Genomic DNA, 20,881 nt, shown 5'->3' on the forward strand with positions numbered 1-20,881 from the left:
GCAATTAGAGAAACCATTAGCGAACAGCATGGATCCTGACCAGACTGAGCGGATGCGCAAGCTGGTCTGGATCTATGCTGGTCGCAAACCCACTATGTTGATTTTCTCATGGCACGGCTCAAAATTTTATATTTAGCAAATACTGACCTATTACTTAAAAGTATAAGAGTAACGTTCAAATATATTTTTATTTTGAATCTTGAACCGCAGACCAGTTTGCAGTTCGCATTTCGAAACGCGAACTGCAGACCAGTTTGCAGTTCGCAATTTGAAACACAAACTGCGAACTATAGACCAACTGTGAAATGCATTCTTGTCTGCAATGCGCAAGAAAGTGCTGATCAGACTGCACTTTGAAATTTTTATTGTAATCAGCCGACAAGATTGCAGTTTGCAATTCGGAACGCGAACTGCGGACCAGTTTGCAGTTCGCAGTTGGAAACGCGAAATGCGAACTGCAGACTAATTATGAAATGCATTCTTGTCCGCAATGCGCTGGACAGTGCTGATCAGACTGCACTCTGAAATTTGAATCGTAAATTGTAGCCCAGTTTACAGTTTGCAATACGAATCCCGAACTGCAAACCAGTTTGCAGTTCGAATTCAAATCGCGAACTGCAGACCAGTTTGCAGTTCGCAATTCCAATCGCGAACTGCGAACTGCAGACCAGTTTGCAGTTCGCAATTCGAAACGCAAACTGCGAACTGCAGACCAGTTTGCAGTTCGCAATTCGAAACACAAACTGCGAACTATAGACCAACTGTGAAATGCGCAAGAAAGTGCTGATAAGACTGCACTTTGAAATTTTTATTGTAATCAGCCGACAAGATTGCAGTTTGCAATTCGGAACGCGAACTGCGGACCAGTTTGCAGTTCGCAGTTGGAAACGCGAAATGCGAACTGCAGACTAATTATGAAATGCATTCTTGTCCGCAATGCGCTGGACAGTCAAGTCAAGTCAAGTCAAAAGTTTATGAAATGTAACAAAGGCCTCCGGCCCAAAATACACTACATAATATATAGTAAGTAAATATATAAACAGTTGTGATCCCACAAAATGTATACATATACAATCGGATAAGTTGAAATACATATCCATAGGTTCAGCACACAGTCGACTAGTAAACATAGGCTGCTGAATATCATATTTAACAGGTCAAACATTATTTAAGAGTTTCTCAAGATACAATGCTGTTAGATATAACACCTTTTCATTATCAGAGCTAAGTATGTTATAAAAACTTTGTATACTTCTGTCAGATGAATACCAATTAAGAAGATACTGATTACGGATCTCACTAAATTTCTCACATTGAAAAAAAGCATGATATTCACATTCAACAATACTAGTGTTACTTCTATTATAACAAAATCGGCAGATACGAAGATACGAGATTCAAAAGGTGTATTGTTGTGCCTACCAGTTTCAACATGCAGCTTATGGCTTGAACAACGAAATTTTGACATTGCTAGTCTGTATTTAAATGGCAAATTTATTGTAAGGTAAAGTTCTGTATTTTATAAAGTTTTAAAATGTTTATAATGGTGACATCTACTTGACTCTTCGACAGACTCTTTCCAGTTTTGTTTATGACAATCTATGAGTCTTTGACGAAAAATACTAACGAAGTAGTCAATATTTCCAACATCATGTGAAACCCAAACATAACCCAAACCATACAAAAATAACAAGTGTTTGACCTGAGTAGCCCAGGTGATTCTACCTACGTTATCTAAAGATTTTAGCATAAAATAACACCGTTTAGGGTAGCTAGAGTTATCCATCTGTATTAGTTAGCTGATCAGACTGCACTTTGAAATTTGAATCGTAAATTGTAGCCCAGTTTACAGTTTGCAATACGAATCCCGAACTGCAGACCAGTTTGCAGTTCGAATTCAAATCGCGAACTGCAGACCAGTTTGCAGTTCGCAATTCGAAACGCGAACTGCGAACTGCAGAACAGTTTGCAGTTAGCAATTCGAAAAAACACAACCTGCGAACTATAGACCAACTGTGAAATGCATTTTTGTCTGCAATGCGCAAGAAAGTGCTGATCAGACTGCACTTTGAAATTTTTATTGTACTCAGCTGACAAGATTGCAGTTTGCAATTCGGAACGCGAACTGCGGACCAGTTTGCAGTTGGAAACGCGAAATGCGAACTGCAGACTAATTATGAAATGCATTCTTGTCCGCAATGCGCTGGACAGTGCTGATCAGACTGCTCTTTGAAATTTGAATTGTAAACTGCAGCCCAGTTTACAGTTCGCAATATGAATCTCAAACTACAGACCAGTTTGCAGTTCGAATTCGAATCGCGAATTGCAGACCAGTTTGCAGTTCACAATTCGAAACGCGAACTGCAGACCAACTGTGAAATGCATTCTTGTCTGCAATGCGCAGGACAGTGTTGATCAGACTGCACGTTGACATTTGAATCGTAAAGCCAAACCAGTTTACAGTTTGCAATTCGAATCGCGAACTGCAGACCAGTTTGCAGTTCGAATTTGAATCGCGAACTGCAGGCCAGTTTGCAGTTCGCAATTCGAAATGCGAACTGCAGACCAACTGTGAAATGCATTCTTGTCTGCAATGCGCAGGACAGTGTTGATCAGACTGCACGTTGACATTTGAATCGTAAAGCGCAGACCAGTTTACAGTTTGCAATTCGAATCGCGAACTGCAGACCAGTTTGCAGTTCGCAATTCGAAACGCGAACTGCTAACTTCAGACCAAATGTGAAATGCATTCTTGCCCGCAATGCGCAGGACAGTGTTGATCAGACTGCACACTTTGAAATTTGAAACGTAAACTGCAGACTAGTTTGCAGTTCGCAACACGAATCGCAAACTACAGACCAGTTTGCAGTTCGCAATTCGAAACGAGAACTGCAGACCAACTGTGAAATGCATTCTTGTCTGCAATGTGCAGGACATTGTTGATCAGACTGCACGTTGACATTTGAATCGTAAAGTGCAGACCAGTTTACAGTTCGCAATTCGAATCGCGAACTGCAGACCAGTTTGCAGTTCGCAATTCGAATCGCGAACTGCGAACTGCGAACTGCAGACCAGTTTGCAGTTCGCAATTCGAAACGCGAGCTGCGAACTGCGAACTGCAGACCAACTTAACTAAAATTATAAAAAGTTATATAGCATACTTTTAAATAAAAACCCCATCGATATAACTGATACTAGTACTTTGTATTGCAACGTGACAACTGTCGTGTTATCATTTTAGTAATAGAACTCTCCATTTTGTGATATAAAAACCCATCTCCAATCAATAATCAATAAACTTTGCTGATGGTTTGTTGAAATTATGTCCTAATTAAACAGTAGAAAAACTTTTTAAACTATCCTTAAGAGGTTGCTAAAGTACATTTAAGAATACTAATGGCAAATAATGGATCTATTTACATAAACCAATTCAATAAATTCATGTAGGAGTTGTTTAATTAGCTATGTATGCCAAGTAAGGTTAATTTTTGTGACTCTCTTTATCAGTTATCTTTGTGTAACGTTCAAATAAACGTATTCGTTCAAGGCACTGGATATATATTTTGGGTGATATAATTCACATCGTTTATAAGATTCTTTTACGGCGTTAGATATAATATGTTAATGAAAATAGATCATTCTAAATGGATAAAAGCTATACTTCTCTTCATGGTTTTGAACTCTGTCGTGTTTATTTACATTCAATCCGATTCTACGTTACCATGGTATCATATTACGAAGTTTATTTGGTTAACACCAACTATGAATAAAACTTGTAACGGAACACTATTTCCAGAAATCCAGAACAATGAAAGCAACTGGGGACCAGTAGATATAGAAAAGACTATATTTATAATATCAGCGTACTTTGTAAAATCTCGGAACAGGGTGTTCGTCATCGGAGCTAAACCATTCCATAGAGTTTCAGTGATTTGTCAGCTATGGCAGACGACCTCAGACAAACAGCTTCAATTCATGCAACAAACGGAAGCGGAAATTGTAGCCCCATCTGGAGGAAATCGTTACTCGTAAGGATTATTCGATTTAAATTATTTTAGTTCACCTACATCAGATATTCATGGCGAGCTGTTAGTATACATCGAATGGTTACGCGTCATGTCCGTCGTTAATTGTCTGGCCTCACTATTTAAGTGATACATTTGCTATTATTATCCCCTGCCGAAGACGATGAATATTTTTAGCGTTGTCCGTCCGACTGTTTGTATCTTCGTACTTGCGTATGTACGAGCGTCCGTCCGAAATTGTAAACGTTTATAATTCAAAAAGTAATTTAGCTAGAATCATCAAATCTCAATTCATGTTTCCCCCCAGATTTGGTTAAAAGAATTTAAAATGCTTATAATTAAAAAAGTATTACAGCTAGAATCGCCAAACATCACATAATTATATATTTGCACAGGACCATTGCTCATTTTAGTCATGATTATCCCCCTTGACCTAGTAAAATTAAGAGTTTTTCCCTTGATTTTGTAAACAATCAAGATTTTCTTTTACTGTATTTAAGTTAACTTTTGATGGATCTTCATGAAATTGTACAAATTTATAAGTAACTTTAGGACAGTGGGGCATGCATATCTTTCTTTAGTTACTTCAGAGTTATTGCCCTTTAATTGTTCTAAAATTATCTAATTTCCACAGCACAAAGTAACCCATTGATAGATCTTTATGAAACTTGATACAAACATAGATCACTATAAGGGAGACATTTTCCCTTTGATTTTGGTAAAAAAATAGGAACCAGCAAACCACAGCACACTCCAATTTTCATTACTTGTGTACCTCTGGAAATCACCTTCCAAAGGATATTCTGAAGCAATTTGTTACAAACTTCATGAGACTCCAGGGGACCGTATTATGTAAATAAAAAAGGTTACATGAGACACACATCATGGATGGTATTCGGCCATTTTTATAGTTGGGCATTTTTGCTGAGCTTGACACGACAGGTGAGTCAGTTCTCAATGCCTGCTGAATATGAACAGCTTTGATAATTGTTGTCGGATCCCTTTAAGTTTTCTTCTTACTGCTCTGCCTATAATAGATGCGTGTCTAATCTACATGGATATTCTTACGGTAAACACATAGCTTACCTTAAATTAATCAATATATGTGTTAGAGTTTAATCAGGCGAGGACGACTAAATATACAGTAGTCTGTAACTTTGGAACATGAAAAGAGTTACTATTAAGAATAATATTTGTAATTCAAATGGTTCACTTCCAATGTTTCAACGCGGAATTGTATTCCTTTAAGTATTTGTTTTGTTGCACTTTCTATTTATTTTACACTACCTACAAATAACCTGATGCTGGGGTTTAATTTGTTTTAAGTGGGCTGTGTTCTTGAAACGTAGCTATACCTGTTGGATGTACGACCTGGTTTCGAAGGAAAGATAGGTAACAATATTGAGACAATGTGCCTTCAACCATCTTAAAAGTTATATATTTAAAGTCGTTCTATAAATTAATTGTGTCGGTGCGACGTTAAACACAACAAAGAAAAAAACAACATTGACACGTTGTTAATTAAGTCTCGTCGTTCGATCTATTTACTAAACAAAATATGCACATTTATTTAATTAACGGTATAGTGCAAAATAGACATGTCAACAGTTAATTTGAAGACATACTTTAACTCCAATGTTCTCTATCAGTTATCTGTGGTATTTTATCATTAATATGTCATCCATATCAAAGTAGTAGTACAAACATTAAGAATTACGGTACGGCTGGTATTTTTGCAATAGTGTTATCCTGAAAAATACTTTTTATAAGCTACGTTATATACTTATGTATGTAGAAGCTGCTGGGTAAATGGAAACTAAAAGTAGGTATTTCCTGATGTCTCTTATTTATAGTTTTCAGCACATGTCTCAGTCACGTGACCACGGTTTCATTGCATTATGGTTAACCCCATATTTGTAGGGTTTTTTTATTGCCCGAAGACAGATCTTCAGGACAAAGGTAGTCTCACAAAAAGTAAAAGGCTGGAATTTTGAAATGCTGATAAAACTCGATATATATTGTTGTTTACGTTATAGATAGATCATAGAGTTTATGAAGTGAATTCTTCGTGAAAAAGAAACCGATAGGGAGGGAAATGGAGCGTAGCGGATTGACCGACCGAGGTTTCTTTTTCTCGAAGAATTCTCTTCATGGACTCTATCTGACATAGTGTGAAATCTACGTTTGACCGATCAGAATTGCAGAGTCAGTCGTGACGATGCTCTTCAGCGTGTAGATCGAAAATTATTGCTACAGTCACATTGGTCTTCAGGAATAAGAAGCCACATTTTTTGAAAAATAACCGTTGCTCTGATTGGTCAAAAAAGTAGGTTGCACACTATATACTAATAGAAAATAGTAGCTGAGGCATTTTAGTACTTTCTAACCTATAAATGTCCAAGAAATGCGCGGGAATTGCAGCATAATGTTTTATCACGTTTGTACTATTGGAGCAAAATGCACCACTGGCAATTTCCCAATCAAAGAAGTTGTGAAAAGATGCCGGTAAAAAGTTTTCAACAGTTTTAGTTGAAAATTTGTCACTCGGGTATGTACTTTCACCAACGTTAACTGATAAATGTAAACTACTTGGTGGGAACCGAAATGCACTCACATGAAATGTCTGTTACATGCATCGATGAATTTTCAATAAAGAAAATGTCCAAAGCACCAATATTTCTAAGTCATAAATCTGTAAAACTGTCCACAGAAACCTATGAGTGACAGAAGAATATGCCGTCATGAAACCAGTGACATTAAAAAAGGCATTGGGTGAACTTTGCTATATATACACATGATACACTTTGCTCACAAATGTGTTACAGGCTCGTCCTATACCATTTCTATGTGTGACCGACATCTCTAAGCGCGATAACGAAAAGAGAAAAAAAATAGAAATCAGGGCTTACAATAAAGCTCACGTTTCTTTGCGGATATCTCTGAACCATGTCGTATCCACGGTAGTTCTGTAGTGACGTTAAGAACATATTTTCGTAGGGTTTAAAAATTTCAAGGGGGTAATACTAGTCTTCAAACCAGTAACAGTCACACTATAGGCATTACAGTAGGGACCGTCAAACCTATTCTGACTGACTGTTTGAAATTAAAGAAGCTTTGTTCTAGGTGAGTCCCTCATTTGTTGACACCAGACCGCAAGTCCAAACGTTTAAAAAGATTGAGACAAAAAAAAAAAAAAAAAAAAAAATAAAAAAAATAGCTGAAAAAAGTAAAATTTTGTTTTCGAGAATTCTTAAAAAAATATTTTCAAAAATATGTCACATGGATTAAATGAATGACAGAAATGGGTAACAAACGTGAAGTATTTTTCGTAATAATACTTTTGTAAAAAATACCAGCTGTACTTTGATATAGATGACACGGAGAAGTATTTAAAATTGGAGTTAAAAGATGTCTTCAAATCAGATATGAACATGTTTATTTTGCACTTTACTGAAAATTAAAAAGTATGTTTATTTGTTTAGTAAATTAACGAATTCATCATATTTTACAAATATCATGTTATGACTTAACAAACCTAAGATTAAGTTAAAACATATTTCATTTTCATATATGATATCATATCTCGGAAACCAGATTAATACTGGAGGAATAAAACTGAAATAAAGTAAAATAAAACTCTTATAAAGTACCCCTAAACAATATTCCCTGAAAGTCTAATTGACAAATAAGTAAACAAGATTTTACTATACTTCGAATACAACGCTACCTTCTAAAAAGCTAGAATCCTGCTCGCTTTCCTGATCTTGTTGATACAATGAACTTTATCGAACATCGCCCTGCCGAACGTCATGGCGCCCTGCCGAACTTCGCCCCGCCGAACGTCGTACCGCCTAATGTCGTTATGGCGCACTGCCGAACTTCGTCCCGTCGAAACTCGCACCGCCTAACGCCTTTATGGCGCCCTGCCGAATTTCGCACCGCCGAACATCGCCCTGCCGAACATCGTTATTGCGCCCTGCCGAACTTCGCCTCGCCGAACGTCGCCCCGCCGAACGTCATTATGGCGCCCTGCCGAACTTCGCCCCGCCGAATTCGCTCTGCCGAACACCTTTCGCCTTCCGGTATGACATGATTGTATTATTTAAATTGGAGATAAAAGGTGGTAATAGTTATTAATAGTTATGATACATTTGTCAGTCCAAACGTAATGTTACCAGAGGAAACTGCTAACTCTTACCCACCCCAACCTTCAATCCATCACTGAGTCCGTCAGTGACACGATGTTTAACTTTTAAATATCAAGCTTTTCCATGACATATATACAAGGCAATATGCGGGCGTCCGTCAGGCCGTCCATCCATCCGTCCGTCCGTCATTTTTTGTCCAGATTATTATTTTGCCGTACAATTGGAAAATTCTTTATGCTTGCCTCAGTGAGATGGATTATCGCGAGCAAGCGTACATCTCTATCTGAAAGGTCAATGTCATACTTGGCTGAAGGGGTTGGGCAAGGTCCATGCTCACAAGAATCCAACTCACTGAGGCAAACATATATTATTTTCCCTACGTACGACAACAAAACTTAGACGAACGGACGGGCAGGCACACACGCCTATTGCCCTCTGTCTATCTATATGTCATAAAAATCTTGTAATTAATAAGTATCACTGATAGACTCACTGATGGATTTAAGGTTGGGGTGGGGTTAAGGGGGTGAAGATAAGAGTGGGCACTTCCTCTTGGTAACACTTCTATAGGGACTAACAAATATAATTATTAAATCTTACTAACTTTTATCTCCAATTTAGTAAATACTATAATGATATTCAGGAAGGCGAAAATACGACGATCGGCGGGACGACTGCATATGGAGTCCCAGTACTGTGTTTCTGGGAAAAGGTCGTACTGATTTCTACATTTGAAATCAAGGAGTAACATCTTTGACAGATACTTCTGGTTCATGTAGTCATCGCTCAAAACATATAATGCGCAGTGTACCCCTTGAAATACTGTTGTATACGGTGTTCAAACAAATTGAAAAAATGATAGTTTTCACTTTGTGATAAGAAGTGTTTGTTTGGCTTTATATTATAAGTATTCCGCGTGTGAAAGCGCAAGGTTAAGAAATGTTTTTAGGTTTGTAAATTTTATATTTCTTTCTGTCTTGAGCCTTGTTAAATTTCATTCACGAAAATATTCATCGATTTTTGTCTGATCATGAAGCTCATATTTACAAAAAGATAAATGTCACCAAAATGTCTCACCCGTCATCAATGTTTGACCAAGGTTTACATCACGGGGTGACATCCTATATCAACAGTTGTACTGTACTTCATACACTATTCCAAGCTTGAGGCCTATTTGTTTATGACCTAGACCTACATAACCATTTGAAAGCAGATATCCATTTCCTCTGTACAACCGAGTGTTTTATTACGAGTGTTAGAAGTTAGCACACTTTGGAACGATTTCATCTTTAAAATAACTCATCAATGTACTTTGCCTAAGGTTTTCAGTAACCGTTCGATTGCATTATTTCTTACTTTTTTTCCAATGTTTCGCTTACGGAACACTTCATTTAATTATCATGATTTCTCAATGCAAACAATAAACTGTTGTACTAAGTTATATTATATTTGCTCTACCCAGTATTGGACATCCTAGTTTTGCTTTATTCCTGTCTGTTCTTTATAATTCTAGCATAAAATAGCTATTACAGTAACTGCCAAAGTGTTTTAACAAGAGAGTAAATGCGTGATAACAGACTGTGTGTGGTTAAAACACCTTTTCATAATAATATGCGCAATTTAACTGAGAAACATAAACATAATATTCACAACTACAGCAGCCCATGGGATACGTCGAGGCCCTCGCCGATTCTGCAGATGTTAAAACACAGACACATGCGTTATATCCTATCTTCTTTGAAAATGCAGAAGTATTAGTAACATTTCTACTATTCAGCCTAATCTTTGAAATTCCTGTAACTCCTTCTGGTGCACTGTTTGGCTCGTCTGACATAAACAAAAATGGACATTTGGTACACGATTCACACAAACGTATGGTGAAAGGCAGGAATCAGCCATCACAATCAATATAAGAGTATAATTGTATATTTTACTATTTCAGTTATGCATCAACAATATTTGCATGCCAGATAAATGCGACAGAATCTCCGACACACGTATCGCTTGTCCTGAATTCCTGTGACAATCCACTGAATATGTTGCGAATTCGCGAAGTGTCAAAGCCAGAAAAATACGAGCGACGGTTTACAGTTTGTACGGCACCCTTGTTTGGATTTCGTGATTCTTTGAGGCTAGTAGAATGGATTGAATTCAACAGAATATTAGGTGCTGACAAAATTTTGTTGTATAATTATTCAACAAGTGCCAAAGTACATGAGATAATTAGCCATTATTTAAAATCGGATTTAATTGATGTGATACAGTGGCGTTTCCCTTTCCCGTCATTTGACATAGAGTTCTTTGCCCAGAAAGCAGCACTGAATGACTGTCTCTTTAGGAATAAAAATGTTTCAGAATTTATTGTAAATATTGATACGGACGAATTCATCATACCACGCAGTAAGGGAGAAGTGAACTGGTCTCAAATGTTAGCACAACTTGATCAGAACTGCGTAGGCTATCTGATCAGGCATACATTCTTCAGGACAGACTGGAAAAATGAAAATCTAAACGTTACTGGAATCATTCAAACACTTGACTTATTTTGAGCACGAGGAAAGAATATATTCCCCCAATGACCGTTCGAAATATTTTGCTCGGACAGCATATGTTGAATTTATAAACGTCCACGAAATACCAAGAGGTAGGATACTAACTGTGCCAACTCAAAATGGCTTAGTGCATCACTATCGGCGGTTTTCAAAAAGAAAAGTGTATAGAAGGGTGAAGGACTTTACTGTACTTGAAAAATTTGGAGATCGGTTGATTAAAAATGTGCAAACTACATTGATAAACTTGATATAGAAAATTGTTTAATCTTCTTACTACATGTATACCGAGTAGTAAAAATCTATAAACTCTTCCTGTAAACAGTGAGAATATTGTCTCTAATGCTTTAGTTTTAAGCTCGACTATTCGAAGAATAGTGAGAGCGACCCTACTCACATGGGCGTCGGCTTTACACGTTGGCTAAAATTTTGTATGCAAGCTCGTATCTCAATAACCACTAAATCTGTTGGATTGAAACTTTACACAAAGCTTCCAAAGAAATATACAAGGTAGATAAGTATGTTCTGTTCTGTTCCGTAATTTCAGACTGTGTGGACCTACTACATATATGGGATTGAAACCCTTCTGGTCAAGCGTACTTATAATCATACCCAGTCGGAACTCTTGTTCAAGTGAAATTAATTCAAGTCATTACCCTAGTTTGACTTAGAAAATTAGTTGTAGGTGTGTATGCAAGTTGTTATCATTGCCGTAGTAGAATTTAATTTGTAATAAATTGTGAATATAAGAACTAATTTATGTAAAATTTGTCGGCAAATTTCTGACCCTTATCCCACTTAGGAGTAGTCGAATAGTCGGACGCATTGTCTTATAAACAGCTCTTGTTGCGTTTATTAATAATATATTAATGAGTAATAATATATTCTAGCATAAAACTGCTGTTCTTTCTTCGTTTGCTGTGGTTGTATAAACAGGAGAGTGAATAGAGAGGTTTTCACGCCCATACACTGTTATTTGGGACCACAATCACAAAACAAAATGTAAATTTATTCCATTTTACTTTCAAATTCAATATACACAAACTATAAAAAACAATGCGAGCTTTTTGATGTATCTATGAATGTCTTGTTCATCAAATTAATGTTTTAACGAATGGCTTATAATGGGCACGGCTCCAATTAATCTTTTAAATCGGGAAACCGGGCAATACTTCAAAATCCCGTTTGGGCATCCCTTAAGCATAACAAATATATATAAAATCACTAATATAGTTCAGCAAATAGTAAGCAAATGTCATTTAACACATCCCATTAACAAACACAAATGTATTATAAAATCCACCAATAGTGTACAGCAAATAGTCAACAAATGTCATTCGTCACAAATTTTGGCAAACTCCAAACGAGTCCATACAAATCACACTGATGCTTTATGCGATAAGGCCCTGGGAAACAGGGGCATTATCACCGGCATCGGTTTAAAACGATTCGCCGGCCGCCACAGGCCTCCTACTAAAGGCTGGGGAGAAGTCCCCAAGCTTAAGTAGCAGGCCACCACCAATTTCAGATTGGCTAAGGCGAATCTCCCTACTGAGAAAAAAAATTAGCCGTGCCCAGCCTTAAATTGTGTGTCTAGCAGTGGTGTCCCCTGCTTATACAGTTTCTAAAGCTGATCAATTTGCTCAAAAATAAATCATTGCCCGTGGACGTCAAATGCACCACATCTGCATTAAACTCGCTTTGGAACTTCGTACTGAGATCGATATAAGAGTGTAAAATGTAATATTCCTCCGATTAAAGAACCCTCTTTGCCCCGTATGAATTTATGCGCTTGCAGTTAACACGCGTGTTCCATTGCAGGCAGAGTCCCAAACTGTGCACGGAGTTACCTTTCATAGAATCACTATTGATCAGCCACTATTTAAAATCGGCAAAATTACAGTCTTTCAGACATGATTACAAGCATAATGAGGATTCAATGGCGAAATGAAAATATTTCTGAATAGCAAATTTATTACTGTGTTTGTCTTGTGAAATATAGATCTACGATATGTAATGTCAGGAGCACTTTGCAGTACCTGAAGAAAGTCACCCACCGACTTACATTATCGATTCGTTTTTCGTCATTGGTGACGTCACAGCTTTATTACTACTATTAGTACTGGTAATGGATAGCAGATAATCGGAAGAGCGTCTTAGGCTAATTCTTAGTGTATTAGCGCAGAACTGTATATTTACCACGATCTAAAGTTAAATGGCGAAAATTGAAAACAAAACAAATCTTTAGAGATATCAATTCAAATTATATTTTCTTGTGCTGTTTCCTTCATGAACACCCAGAATAAAGTTAGACGAACAAATCGATCACGCCTTCTAACACCTGAGCTACGTTTATGCATATAAATGTATTTGATAATTGGTTTTTACATTTTTTTTTAAAGCAGAACATATCAATATATCGTTTCTGTTCACGAGGTAAATGTAATACCAACAAATCAAAATATTTTTTTTTTCGTACTGAGAAGCTTATATATTGATGACGCCTGTTTTCAGACGTTTTTAGATGTAATATCAGACTGAAATGAAATGAAAATGATAACTGCGTCACGAGTACCAGGTTTCTGTGCCTTTCAACCCAAAATTCGAACCTTCAGGCTGTTTGCACGCAGGAAAGAATCCATTACGTATTATGAATGAACAAACCGCCCATTTTACTGTTGATGCTGTCATATAATGCATGTAAATTATGATTAGATGTACTAAACCAAATTAGTGTCACTAAACCAAAGTTACTAACCATTAACGAGTTATTCGAATCTTAACGAATTAGAAACAAATATTTCATACACACAGACTGTAATTAACTTATGAACTTTAACAGAAGAACGGGACTTCGAACGTAACTTTTATAAGCTACAGATTTCCATCTTAACGGCCACTTCACTTTAATAACTTCTTCGGTCAAACCTAGTCCCACAGCAGTTGTTACGGGACTTTTTTTTATATAACAGCAGAGAACTAGTTCCTAATACTGGTTTGTTATCAAAATAAATGAGCAATGGCCTTACGACCTCAGACTTTATTTTAAGTCCTCAACTAATGCCTTATTACATCTATCATCCACAAAATTACATTTCTGTTGGCCAAAATATACCCCCTAAGACAGTTTGCCAACAACACTGGCACCATTTGCAGAACAGTCATGTCTTTCATTATCGGGGTTGTGACCAAAGTACAAGGCCACTGAAAGGAACACCACTTCCAGTTGAAGTAACAAGCCGCCCCAAATTCAGCACCATCAGCAATTTCCGTGAAAAGTATTATATCAGTTTAACTGTATAACCATATTGGTCCGAGAGCTCACGGACTTTTATTGCAACAATTGAGGCCAAAAGAAGTTTATACATTTTTGGAAACAATATTTCATATCCTCCATGAAAACCCATTTCTTAAGTGTCAAAGCCGTGCCTATCTATATTTTGTTCACTTATGTTTGTGATAGGGGAGGTAAAACTCACTTGTTAAAATATTTAGGGGGTAGGGTAAAGTTTACGTCTACAAGTTTTTTCACTGATTAATTACAGTAACTATCTGATTGTCAGTAAATGTATATATGTTCCACAATGACAGCAATAAGAAATTCATTAAAAAGGACTGAAGGGCAAACTGGATATTCAAGGTCAAAGGTCAGATTTATGTAAAAATCACAAAAATTGGCATATTTGAAATTTATTTTTATTCTTAAAAAATAGTTTGTTATCATAAGACACTCATCTTTATTTATGTAATGTGTATATATCCGCCAAAATCAGAAATGCAAATTTTATTGCAAAAAGTCAAGGTCAACCCTGATAATTGAAGGTCAAAGTTATTACCTTAACTTTTTCTAATCTGTTTAATATGTTTTCACATTATTAGTCACTGAAGTTAATTCGTTTTAATGTTTGTATGTCAGACAAAGTCAGCAGTGCAGATGTAACCCCAAAACTGCTAAGAGTAAAGCTAATATCAAGGGTCAAAGGTCAAGTTTGTGTGAAAAATCGCACGAATAGCTTCCTGTTTGAAATATAACAGATATATTTCAATCATCATAAGTAATCGCTCGTGGTTTATTTTAATGTATATATGTCTCACAATGTCAGTAATAAAGATAACGTCTAAAATCAGACAAGTTCAAATGTAATATTAAGGGTCAAAGGTCATTTTCAAGTAAAAGAATGAAAAAATAGCTCTTTAACTTTTCTATTTATTAACAATATCTTGTCGATATTAGTCAATGATAACAGTTCATTTTAATGTATAAATGTTAAGCGATGTCTGGTATGCACATATAATTTCAAAACATTCAAGTTCATAATATAAAGGGTCAAAGGTCAAAAAGTGAGTAAAATGTTGCAATAATATCACCTATTTGTAATATTTTTGTATTGTTTAAAAGTATTTGTTTTGTCATTTCAGTAACTGATCGTTGTTCATTTTACTGTATATATGTCAGACGATGTCATGGAAGAGAAAATAAGTCAAGGTCAAACCTGTTATTAAAGGTCTGGGGTCTTTTTTGTGTAAAAGATCAAAATGAAGCATACTTACTCATTATTTTGTTCCAAAATAGCTTGTTGTCATAATTGCTTTTTAGCAATTTATTTTAATGTATACATGTCAAGCAAGGTCAGCAATGTAGGTTTTATCCTAAAAATTCAAAGCCAACCCTTTTTATCAAAGGTCAAAGGTCAAATTTGAGTGAAAATTCGCAAAATACAGCAGTTTTGCAATGAATTTTCTTATTGTTTTAGGTATTTTTGTCAACACTAGTAACTGATCATTCTTCATTTTAAAGAACATATAGCAAATTATATCATTCTTCTTTGATTATGAAAAATCAGTCATTGTCAAACCTGACATTAAAGGGCAAAGGAGAGGGTCTTCAAGAAATTCGCCATTATGAAAAAAAGGCTTTAACAAGTGGGGAGCAAATGAAAAGATCCTACGTTACGTCTACACAGGCATCGTGCGGCCCATAGCAGAGTACGCATCCACCTCAAGGGTAACTTCTTCCAAAACCAGTAAAGATAAACTGGACAAGGTTCAAAATTCAGGCCTGAGGATAATTCTGAGAGCAATGAAAACAACTCTAATAAAAGAAATGGAAAAGACAGCCAACCTTGAGCCATTAGAGATAAGACGAGAGTACAAAGCCCTTGTGCAGGCAGAGAAGGCAAAGAGACTACCATCACATCCACTCCACTCAAAACTCGAGATCAGACCTAAGAACAGACTGAAACGACAGAGTCTCAACCATATCATAAAAGAACTGCATAAAGGAAAGGCAGCAGCACTAGACGCAGAGGCAGAACCGATTGTGCCCGATGAATGGGTTCCTAGACAATGTGCTCCAAAGATCAGATTGGTGGTGCCAGGAGTAGAAGAAAAGTGAAAACAATATCAAGCTCACTAACAATCTCTTACGTTAGAAATGATCAATGACCGCTATCCAGCACACTCTTGGATCCAATCATATACCGATGGATCAATTGAAAAAGCAGTTCATAATGCTGGGAGTGGTGCCTACATCAAATTTCCAGAACAAAATATAGATAGGCATTGCTTTGGCAGTAGATGCAGCAGTGAACTGCACCGCTTATGCAGGTCGCTGACATCTCCCCACAGCTTGGTCTTATTTGGGATGCCTGTTGGCTAAACTTTCTGGCATACTTCTTCAAGATAGAAACCGCTCTGCAGAATGTGGAATGGTATTTGTTCCTCTGATCCGCACTGGCATTTTGGTGTCTTTGCAACACCCCACTTCTGCATATGTTTTCTCGGGCCACAGTGTCCAGTGCGCTGACGGAGGATAGTTGTTTGGCTGTGCCTGATTAGCTTGCGCAGACTGTCATGATTTGGCAGGTAGCCTCCATCATTTATGTTCTTCAAGTCTGACGCAAATCCGTTCTTCCGCAGAATCTGAGATTCTCTGTATGAAGTTGGAGGTTTGAGACTGTATTTGCTTGGTTGCTTCCTTTGCAAGTTTGTCCGTAGCTTCATCTTCGGCTATGCCCACATTTCCAGCAGCTGTCTCGTAAAGATGTCTGATGGACCTGCTGAGAGAGTCTGAAGAGCTCACTTGGAGTCTGTCAGGAAAACAATATTTTGTCCAATTTCTCCTCGCTCATACAGTTAGGGTGTGGCCGAAATGGGGGCATGCGTCTCGGCTCTAAAGTTTGAGAATCTCTTGCCGACTGGATGAGAGTGTTTGAGAGAATTTGATGTAAGCACCACTTCACTTCCAGCATTCTGAACTGCTTTTATCACTGATCCATCGGTATATGCTTGGATCCAAGAGTTTGCTGGATAGCGGTCATTGGTCATTTCTAGCGTAAAAGATTGTTGGTGGGCCTGATATTGTTTTCCCTTTCTACTCCTGGCATCTCCAATCTGATCTTTGGAGCACATTGTCTAGGAACACATTCGTCGGGCACAAGCGGCCCTGCATCTGTGTCCAGCGCTGTTGCTTTTCCTTTCTGCAGTCCTTTGACGATATGGTTAAGACTGTCGTTTCAGTCTGTGTTTCTGCTCTCGAGTTTTGAACTCAATGGGTGTGATGGTAGTCTCTTCGCCTTGTCTACCTGCACAAGGGCTTTGTACTCCCGTCTTCTCTCTAACGGTTTAATGTTGAATGTCTTTTTCATTTCTTTAATTGGAGTTGTTTTCATTGCTCCGAGAATTATCCTCAGGCCTGAATTTTGAACCTTGTCCAGTTTATTTATACTGTTTTTTGAAGCAGTTACCCTTGAGGTGGATGCGTACTCTGCTATGGACCGTACGGCGCCTGTGTAGACTTAACGTAATTTCATTTGCTCCGCATTTTGTTCAAACCATTTTTTTCATAATGGCAAGTTTCTTGAAGACCCTCTCCTTTGACCTTTAATGTCAGGTTTGACAATGACTGAGTTTTCATAATTAAGGAAGAATGATATCACCTGTTATATATACTTTAAAATGAATAATGATCAGTTACTAGTGTTGACAAAAATACCTAAAACAATAAAGAAAGATCATTGCAAAACTGCTGTTTTTGCGAAATTTCACGCAAATTTGACCTTTGACCTTTGATAAAAAGGGCTGGCTTTGTCTTATTAAGATAAACCCTACATTGCTGACCTTGCTTGACATGTATACATTAAAATAAATAGCTAAAAGTGAATTATAACAACAAGCTATTTTTGAACAAAGTAATGAGTAAGTATGCTATATTTTGATCTTTTACACAAAAATGACCCCTGACCGTTAATAACAGGTTTGACCTTAACTTATTTTCTCTTCCATGACATCGTCTGACATATATACAGTAAAATGAACAATGATCAGTTACTGAAATGACAAAACAAATACTTTTAAACAATAAAAATTATTACAAATAGGTGATATTATTGCAACATTTTACTCACTTTTTGACCTTTGACCTTTCACATTATGGTTGAACTTGAATGTTTTGAAATTATAAGTGAAAACCAGCCGTCGCCTAACATTTATACATTAAAATGAACTGATATCATTGACTAGATCGTCAAGATATTGTTAATAAAGAGAAAAGTTAAAGAGCTATTTTTTCATTCTTTTACTTGAAAATGACCTTTGACCCTTAATATTACATTGGAACTTGTCTGATTTTAGACGATATTTTTATTACTGACATTATGAGACATATTTACATTAAGATAAATCACGAGCAATTACTTATAATGATTGAAATATATCTGTTATATTTCAAACAGGAAGCTATTCGTGCGATTTTTCACACAAATGTGACCTTTGACCCTTGATATTAGCTTTACTCTTGGCAGTTTTGGGGTTACATCTACACTGCTGACTTTGCCTGACATACAAACATTAAAACGAATTAACTTCAGTGACTAATAATGTGAAAACATATTAAACAGATTAGAAAAGGTTAAGGTAATAATTTTCACATTTTTGCATAAAAATGGACTTTGACCTTCAATTATCAGGGTTGACCTTGACTTTTTGCAATAAAATTTGCATTTCTGATTTTAGCTGATATATAGACATTACATAAATAAAGATGAGTATCTTATGATAACAAACTATTTTTTAAGAATAAAAATAAATTTCAAATATGCCAATTTTTGTTATTTTTACATAAATCTGACCTTTGACCTTGAATATCCAGTTTGTTCTTCAGTCCTTTTGATGAATTTCTTATTGCTGTCTGTGTGGGACATATATACATGTACTGACAATCAGATAGTTACTGTAATTAATCAGTGAAAAACTGGCAGACGTAAACTTTACCCTACCCCTTAAAAATTTTACAAGTGAGTTTTACCTCCCCTATCACAAACATAAGTGAACAAAATATAGATAGGCACGGCTTTGGCACTTAAGAAATGGGTTTTCATGGAGGATATGAAATATTGTTTCCAAAAATGTATAAACTTCTTTTGGCCTCAGTTGTTGCAATAAAAGTCCGTGAGCTCTCGGACCATATTCGAGGTGAGATATATTCCATATTCACACGGGAAACAGACGCGCGTAAACGACCATTACGTCAGACGTGTTGTGACGTTAGAAAGACGCACATGACATAAAGTTCCATTTTTACTTTATTTCCTGTTTTATAATGTTATGAAATTCTCATTAAGTGTAAAATAATTTGAATCGAGAAATATACTATAAAGAACAAAGTGCGACTACAATTTTCATCCTGTTTTAAGCAAATAACTTAAAATAATACACAATGTACAAGTAGACCGGCACAAAAACAGTGAGTGATACGGATTATATCTCACTGACAGAATCCAGTATTCCATCGGTTAGCATAAAATAGATAACTATATTTGCTCTGAATATGTACTACCCATTTAAACATTTCATGAAAATTGGGCCAAATATGCAAGTATGCCTTCCTTTCAATGAACAACCGACCATGTTAGAATATTTGTAATAACCCCATCACTGCGTCAAACAACCGTCTGATAAAAGTCCTTCTAGACCTCATGACACTATTTATGAAAGTGAACTTAACCAAAATTGTAATTCATGAAGGGTAACCGTGCTTTAACACAAAAATGACTGAAGTAACCCAAAAAGCTCAAAAACTTTTGTTTGCAGAACCCTTCTGATCTTTATTGGTATCAATCCAAAACTCAAAATACAGGACCAAGTGATTTTTTTCCGCTATTGGAATAACAAGTCCTTGCAAACCTGTTCATATCAACTGTTAACAGTCGAGCAGAATTTCATTATCATAAGACTTATCTCTGATTGCAAAAATGAAATAATTCCGGTAGATTTTGCGATCTGTAATGATAAGTTAGCTACCAGCCAGAGAATAAATTTAGAAACCTTTCCCAACAGAGCACAATAAATAATTAGGCCCATTGCCAGACACTAAACAAAATAATATTTTTACCCACTTGAGAGCCTAGCAAGTAAAAATTCCCGAAAAAGGCGGGAAGCAGTTTCTGCCCATTGTTTTCTCGTTTGGGGCAAACCTATTATTTTATCTGGGGACCAAACGCCGCTCTTCATGGAATTACACGCCTCAACACGTGTATCATTGAAAAAAAAAACAAAGACAAATATCAAACAGGGAATGCCACGCACCAAAAACGCAGCCTCCTCAAAACGAAACCCACAGCACGCAGACGCGTGCACCACACACACACACACATACACACAGCCAACACATTAGGACAAAACGAACAAACAAAGGAACACACACACACACACACACACAAAGCCAACACATCAGGACAAAACGAACAAACAAAGGAACACCGTGGGGCACCGTCTTGGAACGATCAGTGGCAAAAACACCACTGGGGAGCTTAAACCGGTTTATGGTGCGCACCCAACCTCACTCTTACCCCCCACCATGTTCCAAAAAGATGGGACAGTGTAAATAAAAGTAATCCCCTCCAGGTGAAGGTTCCATGTTCACCGCCGTTTGAATACATCTGCGGATGTCTCTAAATTGCTTTTTGTACTTTTAGCATGTGTAAATGTTGAATTCTGCTCAACCCGGGGCTAGAGGGCGTGGACGGTAGCATGCATTTCCACTACCGTCCATGAACAGGCTTAATCAAACCGAGCCTGCAACATTTTCGTTTTTGTCGTGTTGAGCAACCTGTGAAGTTTCCACTTTTTTCTATTTTAAATGCATATTTGATGTCTCGTT

The 20,881-nt window shown here is 36.8% G+C and overlaps 1 protein-coding gene across 1 annotated transcript; it reads left to right on the forward strand.

The window, feature by feature from the left end:
* Nucleotides 1-3,542: 3,542 nt before the first annotated feature.
* LOC128551703 (uncharacterized) lies at nucleotides 3,543-11,222 on the forward strand. The gene is made up of 2 exons (XM_053532618.1): nucleotides 3,543-4,028; nucleotides 10,116-11,222. Exons 1-2 carry the CDS (start codon nucleotides 3,619-3,621, stop codon nucleotides 10,720-10,722), a joined length of 1,017 nt encoding a protein of 338 aa, XP_053388593.1. The 5' UTR covers nucleotides 3,543-3,618; the 3' UTR covers nucleotides 10,723-11,222.
* Nucleotides 11,223-20,881: the final 9,659 nt, after the last annotated feature.

This window comes from Mercenaria mercenaria, unplaced genomic scaffold, assembly GCF_021730395.1.
Source record: "Mercenaria mercenaria strain notata unplaced genomic scaffold, MADL_Memer_1 contig_1575, whole genome shotgun sequence".
In the NCBI taxonomy this organism is placed as follows: domain Eukaryota; kingdom Metazoa; phylum Mollusca; class Bivalvia; order Venerida; family Veneridae; genus Mercenaria; species Mercenaria mercenaria.